This window comes from Strix uralensis, chromosome 16, assembly GCF_047716275.1.
Source record: "Strix uralensis isolate ZFMK-TIS-50842 chromosome 16, bStrUra1, whole genome shotgun sequence".
Taxonomy (NCBI): Eukaryota; Metazoa; Chordata; class Aves; order Strigiformes; family Strigidae; genus Strix; species Strix uralensis.
The window spans coordinates 18,354,322-18,379,064 of NC_133987.1; the positions used below are offsets into that span (position 1 = coordinate 18,354,322).

General features: G+C 36.9%; 1 protein-coding gene across 27 annotated transcripts in view; it reads right to left on the reverse strand.

Annotated features, from left to right (window-relative positions):
* RBFOX1 (RNA binding fox-1 homolog 1) overlaps window positions 1–24,743 on the reverse strand; it is a 919,785-nt gene that overhangs the window by 390,486 nt on the left and 504,556 nt on the right. For 18 of the 27 annotated variants that reach the window (XM_074885636.1, XM_074885649.1, XM_074885647.1 and 15 more), the window contains one exon: window positions 19,639–19,680. The exons of the other annotated variants lie outside the window; for them this stretch is intronic. In XM_074885636.1, the coding sequence (XP_074741737.1) occupies window positions 19,639–19,680 (42 nt within the window). The remainder of the gene's footprint in view (window positions 1–19,638; window positions 19,681–24,743) is intronic. 27 annotated transcript variants of the gene reach the window in all.

A 24,743-nucleotide genomic window follows, 5' to 3' on the forward strand; every position in this document is an offset into this window, starting at 1 on the left:
AGATCTTGGCATATTTATTAATGACACAGAAGACTGGAAATAGCATCGATATTGCTGCTTACTGCACTGTAAGATAAGAAAATGCAGACTAAGTTTCTCACCTTGCAGGGTATGTAAAATTCCTAGGAACGGCAAGAATATTAAAGTAATCTCAGTGCTAAATGGTACAATCCCTATTTTGCTAGGTGCTGTATAAACATATAGGATATTGAAATAATATATTTGACTCACGGATTGCAAAGACAAAACTTTTATTGACTTGAATGAGTCCACGTTTTCAACTGAAGTCTCTGTGCTTTAGAATTTAAACCGGGGGTGGGGTGGGGGGGGGCAGGGGTGTTTAATACTATTTTTTAAAAAATGCTTAATAAAGGAGGGAGAGAAAGCGATGGTAATGATTATGCTGACATTACTGGTGATTAACTGGTTTGGGTTTTTTTTCCACTTAGATTTCTCCACCAAGAAAAGATAACAACCAGGCAGATGATACATGAGCTGCAACAACACTGAAATCTCACATAATTTAAACAGAGTACCAAAAATAATTTGAAACATTTAGAGAACCAGAAGTATTTGTGTTTCTGCTTAATTTCCACACCTTACAGCCTCATCTATCATGGCTATTTATTAAATGAAAAACTGCAAATGTTAAGGAGGTATGGTAGCAAAACAAGCCCTTAATCTGCTCTTAATTCACTGCAGTTTTATGGGGGTGGTTGTTGTTGTTGCTGGTTTTTTGGCTTTTGCTTTTTAGAATTCAGCATAACTGTGGAAAAGCAACTGAAGTGCAACTTTAGGTATAGTTCAATTGTTTTATAAACTACTCTTTTTTGATAGTTTTTTTTCCATTTTCAATTAATTTCTATTACTTTAGCACTTCTGTTGCTTTTGATGCAAGAAATTAGTTTCTGTGTTCATTTGCTGTATAGCAAGGTCAGAATACAGTCCCAGGAAAGCCTGAGGAGAAATAAGCCAACAATTTGGTCATTAGACATCACCGCAATTCAAATCCTTGAGTCAGGAGTTTTGGCTGGCTGATGAATTGTGTTCAGTGTATAGTCCAAGGAGTGACAAGCAGGATGGAGACCGATGGGAGCTTCCTCTCATCTTAGACTCCATGACACATGTATGGGATTTACACAGCACATAGTTTCCCAGAGAACCAGGAATACGAAATTTACTTTCCCTTTTCTTAGCATAGCAAGGTGATGGGAAAAAATGTGAGGGGGTCTGACCCTTTGCCTGGTATGTACACTTCATCTGTGCCATTTCTGTAACGAAGTGAGCTGCTTATTTCTCCCAACATTCAAACGTTCTACCCTGACAAGACTCTCAGGGTAACTAACAGACTATAATTAAGGCAAATTATTAGTGATCAGTTTGATTGGTAACAGCTCAATCCCTTGCCCATAATTTCAATGACAGGTGCTATATTGTTGCTGCTTCTCCACTGCTTTTAGGGAGACCTCAGCCAATAATTCTGACACGGAAAACCTGGCAGCCAAAGGAAAACCTCACATAGTCTCTCCTGGTTTTAAGCTGTCATAACTGGGCTCCAGCTTCAGTGCTGACTGGGGAGGATGTCACTCTGGGATGATGATGGACTTGACTTTATTTAGAATAAGATCTGTGAAAGGAAAATAAAGGTTTATAAAATCCTTTCCCAGAGAATTAACACAAGGACAGTGGGATCAAAATCTACTGGGTATTAGAAAACATTATTTTAACTAAATTTCCTGAAATATTAGTGTGTTTCTTCAATTTTCTTCTCTTAGATAATGCCCAGGTGTTTTTGCAAATCTTCATCTTGATTTTAGAGATTATGTTTATGCAGATGACAAAAAGAAACAAATCTGTTTCAGCATGTTATCATTCACACTTGAACAAAGCAAGCTGGATACCAAATACTGAGTACTGGTAACAAGTAGCTCTCAATTTGTCTGTTTCTTGAGAACTTACATTGGTTGAACAAAATTAAATGAATTAATTAAATAAGTCAGGATACTCTTGAGCAGAAAAAGAAACTAATGTCATCGGAAAAATTACCTCCAGGCAAACGTTTGCTTAGCTCTAGTCAACATCTTCTTTCCACTGCCCATCAAATTTTTGATTCAAGAGAACACACAGAAGACTTACAAACTTATAATCATAATGCATTTTTTAAAATCCGGTACAGGGTATTTCCATTTTCATAGTTGGACACAATTATATTCTCCTTAGGACAGGCTAATCTGAAACCAACTATTGCTAACTATTACCTGTTCATTGAAACACAGGAAGACTCTCTTTTCAAGATATGACACTCAAATTTGCTTTGGATAAAGATCATTTACCCAGTAGTACAGACAGCTAATTCTGTTCCTCAGCTAACACCATCCAACACACTTCTGCTAGCAGAAGCATAAATCACATCAGTTGCTGCAGGGACCTTGAGGGGAGGTGGGGAGGCAGGACAGACAATGACAACACCCAGATAAATAAAAAAAAGTTGCCTCACTTGAACAGTACATTAATACAAAGTTATGTTCATGACTTCTTTATTTTTAATTAATTACAACTTTCCTCAAGTGATATTTTCTTTTAAAAAGGGGAGTAGGGGTTAACATTTGATAATCATAACTAATACGATAAAAGGTTGCTATTACCAATGACTTAAGAACTACTTCCCTGTAATTTTCAGTTTATGAGTTTATAAATTGCTTTGTTATTTAGTGCAGGCTCCTTAAATCCTGAAGTCTTTATGCACCGGATGATAACAAATGGATCAGTTTTATCACTTATAATAGTTCAGTAAATCATGAAACAGCCTACCTTTCAGCAAAGCCATCATATAGAACTCATCACAGCAAACCTATCAGTTGTTATTTCTGATTATATACCTGACAAAACAAATTCATGCTCAGTCTCCTTGTCACACTTGTTTTATAACAAGGTGAGAGCAGCCTCGTATCAGAGGGTTAGTTAGATCATTGCTTTGATTTGGCGAGGGGCATGGCTATCTACAGGACAGCGTGTGCTGAGCGCACGCCTCCTCCTCTGAGGCTGCCAACAGCACCACTGCTGCTGTCAGCAGCACTGTTACAACAGCCATGAGGCTGAGGCGAAAATCTGCTCCTCTGCCACCTGAAATCTTGTCTTCTCGGGAAGAGCGCCAGGATTAGCCCTGCCATTAGGCTGCCCAGGATCTCCACCATTCCTCACAATATCAGAAAGGCCTCTACAACAATGTCCTGGTCAAGGCAGGTATTGCCCATCTCCGGGCACGTAAAGCGACAATTAGATGTAGGGGGGAGGCGCTATAAGGAGGGGAAAAATGGAAAAGTACAAAACTAAAGTACATGGACATGCAGAGAGCAAACGGGGAAGAGAAAAGACATGACATAAGAGAATTCAGACATTTAGAGACAGAAAAAAAATTATGCTACAGGTGCTAGTCGCTCCCAGTATATTACCAGTCCGCAGGAACGGCACTGTGTCGACTCATTTAACAAAACAGCTGAATATGTAATTTTTAACTGGTGACTCAGGATTTCCAGATTACCTCATTAAAGTCTCATTAAAGCCGCATCATGACTGAAGAGTGCAAAAACCCATGTGCACAATTGCTAGGGTACTTTTTACACAAGTAGGCACTATGTTTAATAAGCAGGGAACTCATATGTGCAATCCCCAGCAGGTACTTTACATACCAAATTCTCCAATCAGGTACACAGCCAAGGTGATGGTCTGGCAGTGGCGTGGGTGTGGGAAATAACTGGCTTCAGTATCTTCCTTTGGTGTTTTGTTTGAAATTCCCATTCCTCATTCTCAAGGAAATCAGAGACTGTTTGAGGAGCTCTAATGGCACCATCACGTCGAGAAAAGGAAGCTGTGATGCTGCTCTTTAGTAAATCAATGCTTCTTTGGCTGCCTTCCAGACCACAAAAACACTTTGGACATCTTTGCCTGCCTTTCATTTTGTGTCTTGTAGGACTCTCTCCATCATCTTTATGTCTGCATATATTCTCCACAGCCCTTTCTTTCATTTGGCTTCTACCTTGAGACTCACTGAACATTCCCCTTTAATAGGTCTCAGACCATGTTCTTCCAGAAACCCTTGACATTTACTGGAACCATCTGTGTATTAATGGCAAATCAGCAGTAAGACAATAGTTAAGACTGCATCAGTGTCTTCTTAATATGTGTAATGTGCTATATGTACACGTACGACCAAATGGTTCTGATATTCAAATATATTAGGAAACTTCTGCCCATCAGTCCAAACTATGCGAGGGAACCCAGGGAATGTCAAGAGACAAAAACGAGATGAAGAATGCCTGTTGGGAGTCTGGTAGAGGGAATGTCTTCCTGTCATCTCAGAGTATAACGTATCTGTGAATGGACCAGCATGCAGTTATCCATGGTCTGTTCTTGTTCACACTGAATGCTTAGAAGTACAAGGGCTCATCTCTAGATGTAGAATTTCTTTAAACAGGACATGGGTTTTTTTGAGGAACAGGTATTTCTAAAAGAAAGTTAAATGCAACACGCAACTACCTGAAAAGAAGTACTTGTATTTACAATAGTACTGCATAGTTAGGTAGCTGTAAATCCATACTGCAGGTAAATGCATACAACGTTGCTCCAAGGAACACACTGGGACAACAGATTTCTGCATGTCTTCCCCCCCCCCAGTGCTGGCAGATGATAACTAGGTCACTGTACCCCTTCCAACACCCCATAGTAGGAACAATTTTTTTTCCTGGTCTTAAAAATTTTGGGAGCATGCACCTTACTGTGAAAGATTAAACTTGGAATACTTTCGCCTGCATGTATCAAGCATTACAAAACAGGTCAGTTCTCTGACTCTATGCCCACTTGCACAGCCCCCGACATTCCAATGAACTAGCCAATAAGCAAATCAAACTGTGCCTACTTCAGTGTACCCCATTGCCTTCTGGTACTGTCAGAAATTCCTTCAGCAAAGCGAAGCTGGATTTCCTGACCATGCGTTCTCACAATTAGAAAGTTCACTTATCATACAATTGTCTTCTGTCTGAAATCAAAATACCGTATTGTCTCCTTACTGCCCATCCTTACAGTTATTAAAATGACTGTACATTAGAGATGCCATGCTTACCTCAGACGCTCTCCAGCCTATATACTAAATATTTAACTTGTGCTCTGAAATGCTCTGAATCTATGTATTTTCTGTTTTTCCAAGGGTTTCATGGCTTGCATCAGTTGGATACTTCTTTCCCAGCAACAAAATGTGAAGTTTTTCTAACAGCAAATGCACATGTACCAAGACTAAAACAAAGCAAAACAAATTACACTCTATTCTAGAAATATAATCTCACTTTCAAATCAAAACGTAGATTCTTCTGGTAGTATAGACTGGAAGTACTCACTTTTGAGTCCATGTGAAAATTGAGATTAACTTTTCTCCTCAGGAGGGAAATTCTCCAGTAGCGTCCCAAGAAGCGATCGTTATTCACTTTACAGTTCCATCTTTCATCATAAACAAGTCACTAACATGGTGGCAACATTTTGATGCAGCCTGAGATTACTCCACAGTTCTGCAGCATTCCCCATAACAAAAAGTTGTTGATACTTTGAGTTGGACTAAAAGAGAGCATCAGGAAGTGGCAGAGCAAACATCTGCTGCTTTTGTCTTCGAAGAAAACTATGCACATAAGAAAAAGGAGCAGCGCCTCTGTGACCACAACCTTAGGTAACAGTATCACTATCACTTTTCTCTGGAACTACATTAGTCTCAGTTGGGCTCCACAGAGGAAATTGCAAAATGCTGATCAAAGGCATCACAGTCTCTTACCACTTTTCACTGAGCAAGACCTTGCTAAACCACAGGATCTTTGCGAAGTGAGCATTGCAAATAAACAATATTAAAGCATTTCAAAAGATACTTTGATTTTTTTTGACATGTGAAGTTTAATGCGCCGATACAGAAGAACTGCAAGAACATTCAGAAATTGGTAACCTGCTTCTATCTAGTTAATGTATCCAAAGTATGCGTTACACGGAGAGCAAAGCGGTAACTAGCAAGGCTTGTTTTCCATAATGACCTGCACTTCAAGCAAGGAAATTCTCAATGAGTAGAGCTCATTAATGCAACTCTTTACAGGCAGAGAGACTCCTGGACTGCACTATCAGATTGCATAAAACCCATATGGCTGCTCAGTGGTAATATTTTGCATTGTTTCCTTCTGAGCATTAAACTCAGATGCTCTCTGTACAGTGAGTCTCCGCATTAGCTAAATGTTCTGAATTAAGGTCTTCATGATTATAGATATTCAAACGTGCAAGTCAGAGAGCATGAACACCTAATTAAACATAAGCTAAAATTTTCTTAGCCCAAGATACATCTTTTAAGACTATTTCTATGTTACAAAATCCAATACTGTTCACATTCTTTACACGACGTGGCAGAGGAACAACTGTGCGCTCCCTGTGCTTCCAGCACCAACCTAAGGAGGCAAAGGACTGAGCCACCCAACTGGCCAAGCGCTCCATATAACGCACTGCTGGAAGGGCGAGGCAACGCTCCAACGCTGTGCTTCCGTTTCAGCCAGAGAGCAAAATAAACAGTGCAGGAACACGGCAAGCATTTGGGTGGAATTTAGTTTAGAAAAACATGCATGAACATAAATCTGCTGTTGTTATTTACTGTAATAATGTTAAACTGTTTGTTTCAACGGTGTTTTCGCCGCGTTATATTGTCACGCTAATTGTAGTATGATTACAATTCCATACTTAATAAACTTTTTTCCTGTTTTTAATAACTTCAGCATTTTCCAATGCTTTCAAAATAAAGCTTGGGTGATTCTGAATCAAATGTGAAAATAGAGATGATCTTTTGAGGTCCCTTCAAACCTGGGCTGTTCTATGACTCTATGATTCTTCAGATTAGGAATGACAACATCCTGGGAAATATCTAAGTAGGGTACAGAACAGAAATTAAATTCTGTTTTCAGATCAGTTGTATTTATAATGATTCCAGCTGATGGTTTCTAGACAGTCTTCTGGGAGAATAATTAATAACAAAGAAGCTTTCCCCTCACAGCTGGCAATGTGTCTATATCCAGGTGAGATCTTTAACACCCCTGACTATAGGCACCATATATCTTTGCTCTTCTAAATACGAGTACTCAGAAGAGAGTTGCGTGTGACCACTTACCTCTAATTTTTACAACGTTGCTTTCTATCCGTACATTTATTAACAGTTTTTTAAAATTCTCCTTTTTGATGAGAACTTGACTAACTACAGCAGTCATGTCACTGACGTAACTTTTCAAATAAGTAATTACAGAAATGTTAATAAGATTTCCATAAACATTTTTGCTTTTACAATTTCAAGCATTATTTTATTTTGAATGCATCTCAGTCCTCATCTCTGTATTACTGGGTTTTGTTTGCGAGGGACTAACAAGAACTCTGCTGACTGATTTTATTAAGGTTTTCAGATGCCTCTGTTATCATCGGCTTTTGGCTTTGGTGGAGGGGCTCCTTTTCATAGCAAGTTTCTCATTCCCCACAAGTACTCCTGATGGAGGCTGTGGAAAGAGACTTGTTTTCACTTTACAAAAATTTCCATGTGGTTCTATTTACCCAGTCCTTCAAGTGTGTAGCTGCTGGAGGAGACTGTTCAGTGCCCTCAGGAGAACAAAGCAACAGCTGGGAGGTAGCGAAGATCTAACTAATATAATGAAGAATTTATCACAGGAGCATTTTAGTAGAATTTATTTATAATGATTTTTATCAGCCTTTTTAACTGACTGCTGTTCACTGAGTCACGAACTCTATGGCCCTTTCATGCCACCTCTCGTTTCATCTACATCAATAATTTCTGGTCTGTATAGTAATTTTCCCTTATTTGTAAGTACACTTCCTGGAGAGTAAAGTGGGAAAAAAAAAAAAAAAAAACCCACAAAACAACATCCAGCAACAACAGATAAATCTGAAATTTAAGATTTCAGAAGAAATGTGGGGGATATGTTTATTACATTGAGGTCAAGTGGGTTATTTTTGGTGAGCTTTATAGGTTTTGCTTCTCCATCCTAAAAGGAGCACATATTACAGAGAGAAAGTTTAAATCCATCAGAAAAATTCTGTGAATACAAATAAAAGCCAATGTTTTCCATATCATTATATATTGGTATCATAAGCCAAAGGGTCCTCTAAAAAACAGTGAAATGTAACCTTAATACCATTTTGTATTATTTAGGATAAGTCTCTAATACCTTTTCAAAACAAGAAGTGAGTGAAAAAATACTTTATTTTTTTTTTTTTACTTCGGGTCAGTCAGAGGTATCATAATTCTAATGTACTGAATGCAGTATGGCAACTATTTTTTGCAGCCATTAGATCTGAAAACTGCACAGTAAGCATTGCATCTATTTTCAAAACAGAGAGAACTGCACGACTTTGTCAGCACACCCTGATTGCTCTGTTCTGATGTCAATATGTGAAAAAATTATAGAGTTTGGATATATATGAATTCAGAAAAGTTTAGTTATATTTTAGTCACTGATGAACATTCAAAATATTTTCCTGTCTCTCCCTGTAAAATTAATGCTATGGATGCAAGATTATTATAACTGAAAGAAAAGCCCACAATCCATAACTGGGCTCCACATTTCCATCTGAATATATGACTAGGAAGATGACCAGCATCCAAGACTTGGACATTTCAAGGGCTTAATTACCAATTAAGTTGGTAAATGAGTTTATAGTCTTTCCTAGATTTATGGTTGTAGGTGTGGTGTTTTGTTTTTTTTTTTCTTTAATCTATATTTAAAGGTGAAGGAAGAATAATTACAGTAACACTTCTTTGCTGTATTTTGGATTGCTACTTTTCAGGCAAATATCAGAAATTTTTTTTCATGATTTAAGTTAAATGGCAACTACAATTAGATTTTAAAAGTGCATTTTAGTGGAAGCAGGACTGTAGACCAGGTATCAAATATCCTTGAGTTGGGAGCCTAGCAAATGAGCCAAACTCAAAAAAATAAACTACCTTTTCAAAGGCATCATTATAGAACATGCTGTCAGGTTTTCACTTGGGCACTGTGGCAATATCTCATGAAAATTCCTGGGAGTTTTCATTATAAAAAATGGAAATGCCAGTTACAGTATCAAGAAAAAAAGAAAAGGGTAGGGAAAGAGCTACATGATCAAAAGTCTTGATTTTTTTCCAGTGCCTGCAGCTTTAGATGTAAATGTATATACACAAAAATGTGTGCCTGGAATTATTAGTAAGCAGAAGTGTTTACAATACCTTTATGCTAAGTAGCAAATAAATGATTAGTTATCTACATCACATAAATTGAGGCATATACACTTGTGATCACTATCATTTGATCATGAAAAATTGTGAGAATAAAACAGGAGATTAATGCAATCTGCCTTCAAATTCCCAAGCCATTGTGTTAAGCAAAAAAGGTACACCAGAAATCAAGGATGTATCTGAACCATAAACTATTTGGGGCAAAGGCAGTATCCTATTCTGTGGTTATAAAGTGCCTGTAATTTATCGTGCTATATAAATGATTTTTAACAATGATGAAAACAGTTGTAGAAAGCAGTAGTTTAGAGAATGGGAAAAAAGGAGAAATGAGCTCATAGCATATGAAGTAATCTATAGCATGTAGGGAAAACCAATGGAAATTACTAAATCAAGGTAATAAAACTACTAATTATGTGCTCTTTGGAGGGCAGCTGCTATCAAGTAGGAAAGTGACCTTGAGATGAAGGCCACTTTTACTTTCAGTATTGTACTCAAAGTGATCTTAAGAATCCAAAGGAAGAGACAACTACTGTATGAAAGAGAAATGCTATAAACTGCCCCAATGAACCTGTGAGCACAGAGCATATCTGTATTTTTTCCCATTACCTATGTCAGTCTACATGGCTTTTGACTGCATACTTAAAATACATCTGTAGCCATCCATTTACATAAGGGCTTAAATTTCCACTACTAGCGGAGCATGAAAAATACCTGTGATATGATGTACTTGATTTTTCTATATCACTCCCCCTGTCTAAGCCATACTATCTTTAAAGATAACAGAGCTCATCAAAGCATCAAAATACACAACAGCAAAGAGACATGGGGGGGGAAAAACATTCCTGAGCCAAGGTCAGCTTCTCCCAGGGTTGAGAAACAACAAAGATGTTACAAATCAGCAATGCATTTTTACCTTTCTCAACTTCCTCGTTTATAGAATGGATCCTCTAGATATCATGCTACAAATACAAAAATACTATTTCTTCCATCCCTCAATCAATTTGTTCCCCAGTCTGTACTGATACTGGTGATTGCCCTGACCCATGGGCAGGACCTCACACTTGGCCTTGTTGAACTCCATGAGGTTTGCACAGACCCACCTCTCCAGCCTGTCCAGGTCCCTCTGGATGGCACATCCCTTCCCTCCAGCGTGTCGGCTGTACCACACAGCTTGGTGTCGTTGGTGAACTTGCTGAGGGTGCACTCGATCCCACCATGTCATTGATGAGGATATTCAATAGTATCGGTCCTAGTAGAGACCTACCCCTTTCATCACGATCTCACCATGATATTTTAGGACCTACCAACTGTTTTGGTTTTATTATCTCTTTTCTCTTGGAAGACTGTGGCATCTAAAACCCAAGATCTCTCTCAAGCACATACATATTCAACACCTGAAGTAAGGGAGACCCCACTTCACTGACAGAGACTGGGGATTTTAGGATTGTGATTTGCAGGGACTTCATCATCAGTTCCTTATGGCTATTATGCCCATTTTTAAGTTTTAGTTTGACTTTGGATTTTTTTTTTCTCTCTGGGCAGTCCACATGTATTGATATAATTATGATGTGTTGCTCTGTTGATGAACTGCCAGCATAACTTGACAAACTTTTCCATACTTGGTGCAGTTTAAATCATTCAAAAAAATCCATCTGCTCTGTATTTTGGGGGAGATTATCAAGGTTTTATAAACAAGCAGTAGCACACACTTTTTTTCTCCAGGTACAACTAGCACGCACTTGCTGTACTTTCATTCATATTTACATCTTACATATTTACATTCATGTTTTCTCTACCTATTATGTGGTTTTGTCAATTTCACTTAAATATTAAAAAGATACTTTACAACATGAAGGTGGTTAAAACTAATAACTTAGCAATAATTTCTCAATATGCCTATGTCTGTTTACTTTCACAGAAGTGTGTTCACCCCATTTAAATGAACAGGACAAATAAAGGGGTAAAATAAAACCCAAAAGTGAATAACAATGACAAATTACGGTCACCTTTTTTTTTTTTTTTTAAATAACTTTTTCCAAAGGTAGGTAGCTATTGCTCAAGCCTCCAAAGAGGTGGGATTCTGAGCAATTCATACTTATGTTCTTAGCACAGCAGCATGTTGTGGCAGTTTATTTCAGTCTCAAAACCAGAAGATACCATTCATGCTTTGATGTTTAAATATACGAGTTTCCAAACTGATGGGGCTCCTGCAGTGGTTATGCTGTCCAGGACTGCCCTTCATTAGGATAGGTTAGGAAAGCATCAAACAGATACATGTAGCAGGGATGTTTGTTTGCTGATCTTACTGTCCCAACACCTTCTGCAAACACAGTGAAAAGTGTGAAACTGTTGGCTAATGTGTATCAGAATTACCGAATGGTTTGGATTGGAAGGGACGTTAAAGATCATCCAACCCAAATATAGTTTTTTCTAAAGACATTTTTGCTGCAAGGCTTTGTGAAGAGGAGAAAAATTTGTAAAGGTATTTTGTACTTATCTTAATTTGCCTTCTAGCAACAGAAATAGCTCCCCACTTGAGTCCAAAAATTCAAAATGGCTCAAAACTAATGTCAGCTTGATAAAACATGATTTTTGTTTGTTTAGTGGAGCTTGTTTTTATTTCTCTATCCTACTTCCTAGAAATTATATACAGATGCTTGGGATTCTGTACTAAGAAAAACCATTTCTGTTCAACACAAAAAGACTTGACTTTCAGGACAACTTGGGATTTCACTGCAAAACGGAACAGAACACAATTACTATTATCTTCCTGTAAAAAATTTTCAAGAGACTAAGAACAAGTATAAGCTTCTAAAATCCCGGCCTATGTGCAGCTAAGATTTCACCCTTTATATACACCATACTGTTTATATGTTCTGTTGCATGTCAACTACAAGTCTATAGGACTGGATCCTTAATCTCTATTATATATATATAATACAGACATATGTGTTTGTATGTATATACGTACATATTAATATTGATGTGTGCATCTGCATTGTTGTTTAGAATTATTCTTCCTTGTAACCTTTCTGCTTTGAAAAAATTTGGCACCTACTTGAAAAAGCATAATGAAATGGTTTAGTAGAGAAGTAAAGCTGACCAGTTTAAACAAGTAAGGTTTAGAAAGATTTTACAGAACATAAAAAGACCATTACCATCAATACTAGAACATAATGTCCATATTATAATCAATATTCCGTCACTCTCTACTTTAAACAATACTGGTTCAAGGAGTCAACGTGGCCCAATGAATATATGTCTTTATAACACTACATCATTTGGATTGTTCATGTAAATTTTTTTTTTCAGTTATTATAGCACTCTCAGTGCCTGTCTTGTTCCCTTTAAAAATCTAGTTGCTCAGTCAGTTATTTGATATCTGAGTAAGTGAGAATAGAAATTCACCATGTGGAATGACCAAAGACTATATGAAAAATCCAGTCCATCTACCTGCAACTGAAAGCTTTTTCAGGTTTTTCACTTGACCCTAGTGAAGAAAGAAAAAGAAAAAAAAAAAAAAAAAAAAAAAAAAAAAGAAAAAAAAAAGTACAAGCCAACAGCACTACCCAGCCAAAACCACGTAAGCCCCAAGCCAAGCCAGAGAGGTCTTGTGGAAACACCCTGGGAAAAAAACAAAACCAGCCAACCAAAAACCCACTAAAACCCAACCCAACCAACCAAAAAGAACCCCAAAATTGCACTATGAACTAGATAGTGTATTCTGCTTGAATTAGGTGTGACATTAAAGAGGACTATGATCTTTGCCTATCAAATTGTCTAAGCAATAGTAGAGGTTGAAGTAATAAGTCAAGATAGTATAAACACTGTTAAAGCTGTGCACTTAAAGGTCTGATTTCAAGATGATCAAAGAGAAATTATAAAAGCTATGTGAAAAAATAGCTCCCTCTCAACAAACACGAAATGAGCAAGAAAATATTTCTTCTTTTCTAGGACAGCATCACTGATCGCAGCGAGTGCTCTGCAAAAGCAGCTGTACGCGGTCATTGCAGAAAGTCTACCAAAAGTTGCTGTTCTGAGCGCAGAAGTTGTTCCAAAATACAGCGTGGATCCAGTACTGTGTGTTGGTAATGTCTTTGTAGCGGGAGGAAGAGCGCACCAGGATACTGAATTAATGTTGGGTACTGGTTCAGTAGCCTTTATACAATCTAAATCTATTTCCTTCTATCCCTTCAGAAGTTTGCCACTTCTTGAACCTTGATTACTTTTAGTGAACTGCCTCATGAACTAAATCCCTATCCTTGACTGCCTGTATACAAACATGACTTTATGTTAAGTAGTTGCCCAATTCCATATAGTGCGTTGCAGGTCTAGACAAAATCTGTCTGTCATGCTAAATGGATGGGTAGTTACTGAAAACATGGCTTCAGCCATGGTGTACGAAACACCATACTGAGAAAATACTTGAGTGTGCAAAAATCAAAGTTGAATTCAAGAGAAAGTGGCGCTTGAACAACAGATAATCCTCTGCCTACTGTTCTCAGAGAGAGATGCCAAAACAATATCAGGAAAGGAATGGAAGGTTTTCTGAATGGCATTCCTTCAGCAGCAGAAAAAAGGAAAATAGCTAAAGGATTCTTTCTTCTCTTGATCAAAGGAGCATATTATTAGCAGTTAGCTTTTTAAGAGGATAACAGTATCCTCACGGTGAGAGCTAAGTCACTTTAAAAATGAACCATAACAATTTTCATTACTTAGACATTGTTACTTTTTTTAAATAATCACCACGGCTATTAAACAACAAATTGGAGGCCAGTGTTATCTTACGCAAGTTACTATGCTTAGGAAGGCTCCTAAAGTATACCCGAACTGCCAGCAGGACTGAAATCGAATTTTACCACATTTCTTTAGTTGCCTTTTTTTGTGCAGACATTAATTTCAAGCTAGATGAAAATTTAAATGAAATCACATCCCTGCAATTATCCCCCCTCCCCAAAAGTTTGGTGTAGTATTTGCAATCCTTTTATTCTTTAGATTTTAGTTCCAATAATTTTTTTTCCAAACTGTGCTGTGAATTACTCTTTATGGAACCACTGGGAATGTAGTTTGTAAAATGGTGAGTGAGATTACTCTAATTTCATTCCATGTTAATGTGCAATACAGATGAGAAACCAAAAATACAATGCCTTCCTATTTATCTCACCTACCTGTATCTTCACCATACACCTACAAGGATGACGACGCATATAGGTCACTGCAATAACTACAGAAATCAAAGGATCATTTTAAGCCACTTCTCTAGCATGTCAAATATGGCATAGCCTACATGAATTCCTACGAAAAGGATGAGTAGTAAACACACATCAGATTGATCCACTCCTTACTAGTATACCTTAGCTTTTCCCCTTTTAATCCTTTCTCCTTTAAGAGAGGGACATGTAATACCAGGTAGTTCCAGATTACCCTCCGAGGCAAAATGTACATACATTGTTTGCAAATGCATACCAAGAGATTTTCAGAAGGAAAATCAAAACAGTGATATTTTTATTAATGGCCAGAACTAGCTGTCCAGTTTTGTAGAGATGCTATAAATTGCTGTGCTGCTTTTTGGTAACAAGATAAGATGTCACTGACTCATGAAAGAAGCTTATATACCTTTCCTTTTCTCCAGTCCAGTGTGATAAGAGGTAGAGACTGAAAGCACAGGTTCTCTGCCCAGCCACCATGTAAGTCCTGCTATGCTATCACCATAGTAAACTATTTCAGAAAATGCTAAAAAATAACATCTATTTCACAAATCACTTCCACTCTGATTCTCTTCCTCTATCCAGTTGCTTTACGGGTTTTTTTTCACCCCTCAGCTCAAACCAGTTTGAAAATTAGCATCTGCCATTGAATCACCATTTACCTCCTTAGCGCATCAGAGGAACACTGTACACAAAAAACATCAGGGGATTATTCTTAGATACTGGAGAAAGCTAATACAACACTGATAAGCTTCCAAATATTCTTTAAAAAGTTTCCAAAGAAAATCTACACAGCTAAGCACCTTACAACCTGATGAATTAATGTACTAAACTAAGACACAAAGAAAGCTAAATATTGCAGGATTATGGTTGCTTAAAATTTATGTTGGACATTTGCTTTTGTTTTCCCTCTACCTGACATAATTTTAATACATTTTTGGCTGAATGTCACAGCTCATTTCGGTCACTGTATAAAACACAAGACAATTAGAAGGATATTGAATGCAAAACTTCCTTTTGTCTCCTTGAAAATTAGAGTACTCTAAAAAATACAAGCTGATATTAAATACAAGATGATAAGTAGGACCCTGCCCTTCCCATATTTCAGACCAGAGAAGGAACTTTGGCTGCATATAATGCATCTTGATAATAAGTGCATGTGAAAGAAGCTGTTAGAGCAACAACTAGGTCACTTAAAATTTCAGATCAAGGGAGTTAATCACACCATTTACCATTAGACCTCATTGGTATTCACAGGAACATTTCCAAATCCTCCTAATGTTCAGGTTTAAAATTACTCTATGCCCACCTTACAGAGCTCATCAAGTACTGCTGCATAAGGACCAAAAGCATTAGCTTATATAGCAAAACTTCTGCGTGCAAACACGGATACAGAAGTTCACTTTAAACAATTACGCTGAGTCGATAATGCAAAAGAGTAATTTCTTAGATGAAAGGAAGGTTGGGTAAAACTCAGTAAGGTTTAAGTTAGCCTGTAAGTTTAAGTAATGTCCTTAGGCTATGATAAAAAAATAAAATCCCAGGTTAAAGTCAAAACAGTAAGGAAGGTTCAGTGGAAGCAGCAGACAGACTTCTCAGGCTGTTTCTACACTCGTTTATAGCTTTATGTACTAGAGCTTCCTTTTACCTAGGGCTGGTATCCTGATTTTCTTCACAGCCTTAAATAACCTGTATCATTCATGTTTCACAGTCTGTTTTTCAGACCCAAACATAAGAAGAGTATTTTTAAATGATTTTGAGCAAGCTGTGAGTTCTGTGTCTTTACAGGTCATTTATAATGCATCCGAATGACAATTATATTAAGCTCTACACAGCAAAGCAAGTGGCAGTATGTAAGACTCAGAGAAGAGGATAGGGTGTATCTGTCCAAGAAGAGATTTATAAATCAGGATTGGAGAACACAAAACAGAAAGAGGAGGACTAAACAGTATCATTATTTTCTTTAAAGGAAATACTGACAAAGAGCAGTGTGTGGCTGAAGCCGGAGAGAGCGATACCGAAGAGTCAATTTCCCTTTAAAGGCACATTAGTTTTTTAGCGCAACTTGATTTAAATGAAGCCAGATTAGAAAACAAAAAGAAATTACAGAAATATGAAAAAAAATCTAATATTCAAGGCAGCACATGGTAATGAAAATCACTTCCAAGGAATGGAAAACTTAAGAAATTGCATTAATGCTTTGTAATTTTTTTTTAAAAAAGTCAGATGGAAATACAGCAAAGTCGGCTTGTGTTATATATCCAAATGGAAACAAAACCACACCCAACCTGCTGTGCTAGAGATAAAATTCCCGTAGCTTTCTGTATGAATTCACATTTAAATAATACAGGTAGAAACATTAATATCTAGCTGGGAATTGTACCAGGTTGGCAAGGCGAATAAGTTACCAACTTGTGGTCACTGTCATTTTCAAAGCTTGAGCAGAAGAGGGTTAAAATATACAGACTGCCTTAATTATTAGAATTATCATTTATTGTACATACAATGTATAATGGCCAGAGTCTCCAATATGAATAAAAGTTTCATTAGTCTAAATGCTTTATTCCAGAACAGTGAGTCTCTGCTTTGCATTTAGAATTTAAAAGCCAATAAAACAGATATGAGGTGAGAATGTCTGAATAAATTATTATAGTAAGACTTGGAGATCTCTCTCTATAGTCACACAATGCCTAATTATTTATTTGCACTGTTATGCTTTAAATAAACCTTTCTTAAAAGTGCCTTTCTTTTGGAACTTCTTTAGGACTTGTAGACTATGGAACGACTCAAAAAACGAGAGTGGCAGACACATCGTCAGACATAGCAAGGAAGTTGGGAGATAATACATCTTTTTTATTACATTATTACATGATTGAAGGATAATCTAGTTTAAACTGAGTTTAACAAACACAAATGGATGTTAGCATTTCGTTGTTTTAATCCTGTTCTCTTATTATATTTCAATTCTTTCAGCTGGAATGAAACAATATTTTGTTGTGAAGAGACTGCCTCACATCCAAGTATTCGCAGTAGGTCACAAACCCCAGAAGAAAATCTTGCAGGCCTGAGAAATCTAACTCAGCCAATTAAACATGTCTTTAACAGCACTGCTCAGCTAGGGAGCCAACCTAAAAGTGACAGAACGGTCAAGTCACCCCCTGAGGGTGTTGAAGGTGCAGAACCTGGCAGAGGGGGGGTGTTCGCAGCACGACTAAGGAGGGTCAAAGGTGCCAGCACTGGACTATGACCAAAACATCTCCTCACAGTATGTTGAGATTTCACTGTGACCTTTTGTCACAGCAGATGAGCTGTTATAAACTAGAACAGATTCTGGGCACTGGTAACGGTTTGGGCATTTAAAGAGCAGGCAGGGGAAAGGAACAGATCTACTGTGCTTGGCACTGATGTCATTGCTTTCACCATATCTGTCTGTGCGAGACTTGTCGGTGCCTATAGCTTTTGTACAACAGCCCCAAGCTCTAACTCTGAGGGGTGATGTACTGCTTTGCACCCCAACCTCAGGAACAGAGTTTGCACCAATAACTGTATTTCATGTAACGCGAACATCACAGCAGTAGTGGAAGGAGATGTACCTAATCTTACTAGGTTAGAGACATAGGTTTTTCCTAAGTTGTCATGAAAATTTACATTTTGATGTGACACAAAGGCATCAAAAGCACTGAGCTCACTGTTCGATGTAAATGGACAATACTGGAACAGAAAGATACATGAAAGTTTTACCGCATCACATTTTATCCACTAGTTAGAAAAATCACACGTATTTACTTAAAGAAAGAGCTGGAGGCCTCCTCTCATTATATTTCAAAATAATGTCTTTCTTCATTCAAAGGAGAAAACTTAATAAAAACAATAAAAAAACCCTGAAAACTTTCTTTGTTCTCATGGCACCACTACCTCTTCAAAAGACTGTCCTTCAGGTACTATTGCAGTATTTTAACTCTGACAGCTGCTCTGTTGAGACATTACTACTGATAAAACAAAGCTTTGTCACTCCAGCTTCAGTACAATAGCAATGCAGTCACATATCAGCAAGAAAAGAATCAAGGACAATATGTGATGCATCAGTCCTGCATAACTTGTTTACCAAAAATCCTGCTGCAAATACGGTGAAGATCAGCTAAAGCATCTTGGTAAAATCTAATGAATTGCTGAATGTTTAAGAACACTGCACAACTTATTTCAAGACTATATTCTTTATACATGGAAGTCACGCAGGCACTGCTGATGCTTAGTAAACTGAAAACAACAAAAAAAGCGCTGTTTTTTCCATTTCCAGTGATATTTTTGTTTGTATAAAAACTTACACTTCCTTCAGGCCTGCCTCTCCCTCTCTCCTTGCATATGGGATTTCAAGAAAATACTCATCATGTGGTATCAATACATGTAGGTCTGTTAAGCAATACTTGGATGACCCGAAAGCTTTTTTTTTTTAATTAATGAAAACTCTTACGCCTTTCCAAAAAAATACTAGAATCAATTAGTTGAACAAGGAAATACTTGCGATGAAAAAGCACCTGCAGAGATATGTAGCATATGTAGCATTTAAAGGGAGCAGGGACTAAAGCCTGTTTAAAACTGTCACTTTAACATAGGAAAAGAGGAAAACAAAACAAGGTCAGCAACCTGGGTTTGGGAACTCCATCTTGTTTACAGATTGTACCCAACCAATATACACACTAAAATACCTGGACCTTTTCTGCCAGTTCCCTCACATTCTTAGCACTGATTTCTTTCTGAAAGCACACATGCTATAAAAAAAAAAAAAAAAAAAACAAACAAAGAATAGTGTCTTCTTGTTTGAAACAATCCAGTACTGGAGAAAGTCTGAGAAACGTAGTGACCTTTACCACTACTAAATCTTCACATGGTGCATAGGAAGAGCATGCTGAATGTCAAGAGAGCTCCCGTAAAGAGTTATTCACTGCCAAAGCTCACTAAATTATGGAAGAAAAACCTGTATCTACTGTAATTGGTTTATACTGAGATATGTACAATATTTACCAACAAGCGATAAATGAGATAAATATGTTCCCCTTAAATAAAGCAATCCATCTGTCAATAGGACAAACCAGATTCTGTTTATGTTTTAAAGAAACAGAACACTTGGCATATCATTACACTTACCCTTAGCTGTTCTCTTTCACAACTCATCTGTTGCTTTGAACTCTACAAGAGGAAAAAAGAAAAAAGACCAAAAAAACCCCAAAAAACAAACAACTTTGAAAGCATAGCATTCTTGCCACAACAAAACTGGTAGGTCTATGTATCTTACACAAATAAATATTGGAAACATAGCCATGAGTCTAAACACAATATTGTATTGGGGATCTGGATAGAATCATTACTACAAAAAAGTAATTTTTTTCCCTCTTATTATTTTAGATTTACAAAGGTCAAAAGGAAATCAACACTAGAACCCACCACAAGTCTGAAGTACAAAAAGCATTTTTGAGATGTTAAAGATCTCCTTGCAGGTCTGTTGAGGAAGAAGCTTTCCCCTTTTTCTGTTCTATCACAAGTCTGTGTTATATTTCTGAATATCCCACTACTAAGATATCATGATATATTCACAGGACACAGAAATAAAGACATAGAAGCTTCAAGAAGTGATAAAATGACAACTTCCACTTCTGATGTGGTATAAAAATAACTCTGAAGATTACTTGATTCCAATGCATATTTTTTTCCATACTGCTGTCTTTATGTTCTGCCAGGTTTATGAGAAACACTCTTAGAGTGTGAAAGCTGGTTGCTGAGCAAGACCTCACCACCAAGTAACAGCAGATGTGAGTCATCAGTCAATGGCAGCACAATTTGAAGTCACCACTCTGCCAAAAAGAAAGGGGCTCCTCTAAGAAGAGCTTAAGAAAGAGAACAGCAGCGCTGAAACATCCAGTTCCTAGTTTGCTTTCTAGCTCCCTGGTTTCTAACTCAATCCTACCACCAGGACCTCCTGAACAAAACTTTAAAAGCTTTGCTCGGGTGCTCAGGAGGGCACTTGGATGTTGATTTGTCCAACCTGTGGTGAGAGGTTTGTTGTTTGGTTGGTTTTTGTTTTGTTTTTAAAATAGTTTTAGAATACTTTTAGAGTCATTAGTGGGTATCATTACTGTTGAAAATGTAATCGCTGCCATTTCTGTAATTAATGTACATGGCAAACACTATTCATTAAACGTTAAAAAAATCTGATGCAACGTTTCCTAAAGATATTTTCAGAGATTCAGAGAACCCTTTTCACTACTTTGCACTTACAAAAAGTTAAAACATGAACCAATACCCATTTGTGTGAGACATTTTTACTCTGCTGTGATGATGAAAAGGGGAACTTCTCAGGCAAAGTTAGGTTACTTACAAAGGAATAAAACTGCCAGCACATTTTTCAACACAGAAAAATTAGTCCTAATAAATAAGTTACAAACTAAACCTCCTATAGCAGAAGTTTTACAACAAAGTCCCTGTATGAAAAAAACAAATCTAACAGCAACAAACGCTCTTCTGATAATTTCTTAGAGTTCTCTAGAAAGGAAGAGAAGGTAAAGGAATACAGCATAGGTGTATTTATGATCTTCCTGTAAACAGTAAAACCAAGTACAGCTAAAGTGACTATCCCTTGTAGACTAATGATTTCACTTTTCAAAGTTCATGCCTTCACACCATTTATAAATTACTTTAAGGTTATACTAGTCTGCATTATAAGTGTACTTGCATAAGTCTCAAGAGTTAATTTTAGACCTGCATCTGTTCATATTGTTAAAAAAAATATAAACCAGAATATTTCAGCTGGAAGGGACATGCAATGTTCATCTAGTCCATGTTTAAAGTGAGTTTGGGGGTTGTTGTTTGGTTTTGGGTTTTTTTGGTTTGGGTTTCTTTTTTTTTTTTACTTTTTTTTTTTTTACTTTTTAGGTTTTTCTCTGTGTAAGCCTCCACACGAGAGATTTTTAACTCCAATTTTCAGGAAAAAAAAAAAAAAAATTTGTTGAAATGTGAACAGTTGTTTTTCACAATGGTCCTACACAGATTAAAAAAACAAATTTAAAATCATAACCATCGAGTTACCCACTCTTTGACTGTTTGTAGGATATATTCTATAAACATAACAACACTACTACTACCTTACTCAGTTTTGTCCTGAGCAGTCATAACACAAGACAGATATCATTATGTTTTTTTCATAGATAAATGGGTGCACAAAGAAATGAAGACAGTCATTTGCCAAACAGCCCACGAGCTCCACTAAGTAAACTGAGCAACATCTAGAATGATTTCACTTTATAACATTTCACTGGTCAGCTTCTTTGGATAAGGCTGCCACTCTTACATTCTCTAATTTGTGTCCTACATATACCAGCTATTTTTCTAGAAGAAATGTTCAGCCTCTACCATTAATTCCAGTATTTCTCAGGGTACTCTTCAGGCATTAAAAAAAAAAGAAAACCGAACAAACAACATGGTGATTAATTGTAGGAAAAAAAGGACAACATAATAGAATATGCAACGCATTACACAATGCTAGAATATTGTAATAGCTTTTTATTTAACATTTTTCACACTTTCTTTAGCATCCCTTGGCAAATTTGCCTGCTTTCTCCAATCAAACCCTGGAGAGCATAACTTCAGCAACAGGGATATTTTTCATAGCTTGCCTGCAGAACATAGTAGAACTGTAATCTTTTGTAGATATTAAGTACTACTAATACCTCAGTAGTAGTAGTAGTAGTAATAATTTTAAAAGCTTTAGAAGAAGCCAAAAATGTTGTGTAGAAAAGATGTTCAGCAAAGAAATCAACAGGAGATATTCACAGTGCTGCCATAAATTTCATTGTCACTCAAGAAACAACAAACATCAGATTTACATTTGCTTTACAGTCATGGGATATGGAATTAGATAATCCTACCATCTCATCTGTAATGTGTTTATCCTCCGATTTTCTCACTGCACAGCCATACATGGCTTCAAGTTTAGTCTCCCTGATAAAATACATAAACCAGGAGAGATTTGCAGTTCTTCCCATTTCATCCGCCCTATTGCTTTGGTGGCCCTGGACATGCTGATTGCATGTTTAGATACACCATGAAGATACTTTGTTTATTCCACAGCAGCTGCAAACTATTCTATAGTATTAGTTTAGGCTTCTTTGAAATGTTTGTGAAGAGCCTTTTGGAAAGACCTTCTGAAATTTATATTTAATATTTTATTTCCATTTAGATGTAGTGGAAAATATATTCAGATTGTATCTTTAATATCACCCTTCAAAAGAATGTGTTGTCCTCTTCCCATGGGATGAAACTTTTGGCTCTGACCTCACATGAGCTGTACAGATTTACAGGCATTCTGTCTTCAAACAGAAAAGTGAGAAAAGTGGTTAAAGATAAGGAAATATATCTAGACAGGAACAAGTAGGAAGACCAGAATACTTCAGCCTGTGAAAGAGATAGCTGAGAGCAGGTGTCTATGAAATAACAAATAACATGGAGATGGGGAAGCTAGAATAATTGCTGCTTCTCTCCTCCAAAAAACCAACTAGATGGCAACAAATTAAAATAATAGGTGGCCAGTTCAAACCAAACGAAGTACAAAGATGATTCTTTATACGATGTGTAAATAAAGGAGTAGGTGCTGTGGATAAAAAAAGTTCAAAGAAAAAATTACAGAAGATTATTAAATGCACAGACACCACTTTTGCCACACAAAGTTCCTGGAGGCTGAAAGAAAATTCTGGAGGAGCTTGCTTTATTCCCCTCTTCCACAGGCATGCATAAAAATGGTATCTCGGATACACAGACCTCCGGTCGGACTCAGAACAGCTGGTTTCACATACCCTAATAATATAAACATGCAAGCTTCCAGTAACACCGGGTATTTGGAAACCAAAGGTGGTAGTGCAAACGGGGGAATTTCAGAACGGAACAAAGGCAAAAATCTGTAAAAACCAACCAGACAAAAAAAGTGTATCAAATATTTGTAGAGTGAAGCAAGGGTCACAGGTATTGACTATTTAAGCAGGTAATTAAATCTGTGGTTTAATTTGTCATCTATAAGGCTATCTGCTACTGTCATTTTAAACATAAAATTGACAAATATCTAACATCACAGAGACCAGAACAGAAAATGCTATTTAAGATTGAAAAGAAGTACTTATGAACAGTGGGAGAATATAATAGAGAGATAAAGAGTGAATAAGAACAATGACGTACAAGTCAGGAGAAGGTGACTGTGTCTTAACATCCAACTGCTACACCACTTCTGGCAGCGAAACAAGTAGAACAAAAACATCCATTTATTTTAAAACAGCTTTCATATGAATGCGAGTTATATCTTAAAGTCTATTTTGACTCAGTCTACAACCATATCCACGGTATTCTGTTTACTAAAAGAAATGGAGAAAGACAACAGGGGCAATATGCAGGACACACCAATGGTGACAATTTCCTTTGTTCAAAGTTCAGCAAATGGTTGATTCCAAATTGTTTATAATAATAAAGTCCATTTCAGTGACGGGTTCCCTCAGAGAGTGAACTTCCACGTAGATAGCGCCCTCATCACCCTTCATACTAGAAGCTTTCCAGAACAAAAGCAGCAAGGTTTAGTGATAAGGCATTATTAGGATGAGATTAAAATGAAACAAACCAAACCAATTTTTTCATTAAGGTAAAATGAAAAAATATTTTTCATAGTTTAAGCAATGATGCCATCTATCTGTCCGTCTGTCTATCCTTCTATTTATCAGTTCAAGTTCATTAAAATACATCTGGGAAAGGCTCATTTGGGTACAAGTGGCTTTCTGTGCAGCTAACCAGTGCCAAATTTGCACTCTCATTTTGTCTTTTTTGCTATCTGTGCCAGTTTGAGAAACATCCTGGCAGTACCAAGCACTTAAGGGAAAACATAAATAATGTATTTACAATATGTAAACCTGTAGAGATAAGCGAGAAAAACTGAAAGCCATAACATATTTAATTAATGATCAAGAGGCCCTAGAAGCAAACCTTGTGCATATCCTGCAATTTTAAACGCATTGCCTCTCAATCCTAAATTTACTTTGTTATGTCTCTGGATTGAACCATACACAACGAACTATTTATTTCTTTTAGTTCAAGACTGCATGAAGAACCTGGTCAATATGTTGAGTGTCATTATGTCAAGCTCTCACATACTAGAGTTTAGTGGAAGAATGCCTAAAATATTGATTCTCTTTACAGGATTTAATCAAGGAAAAATTCTCAAA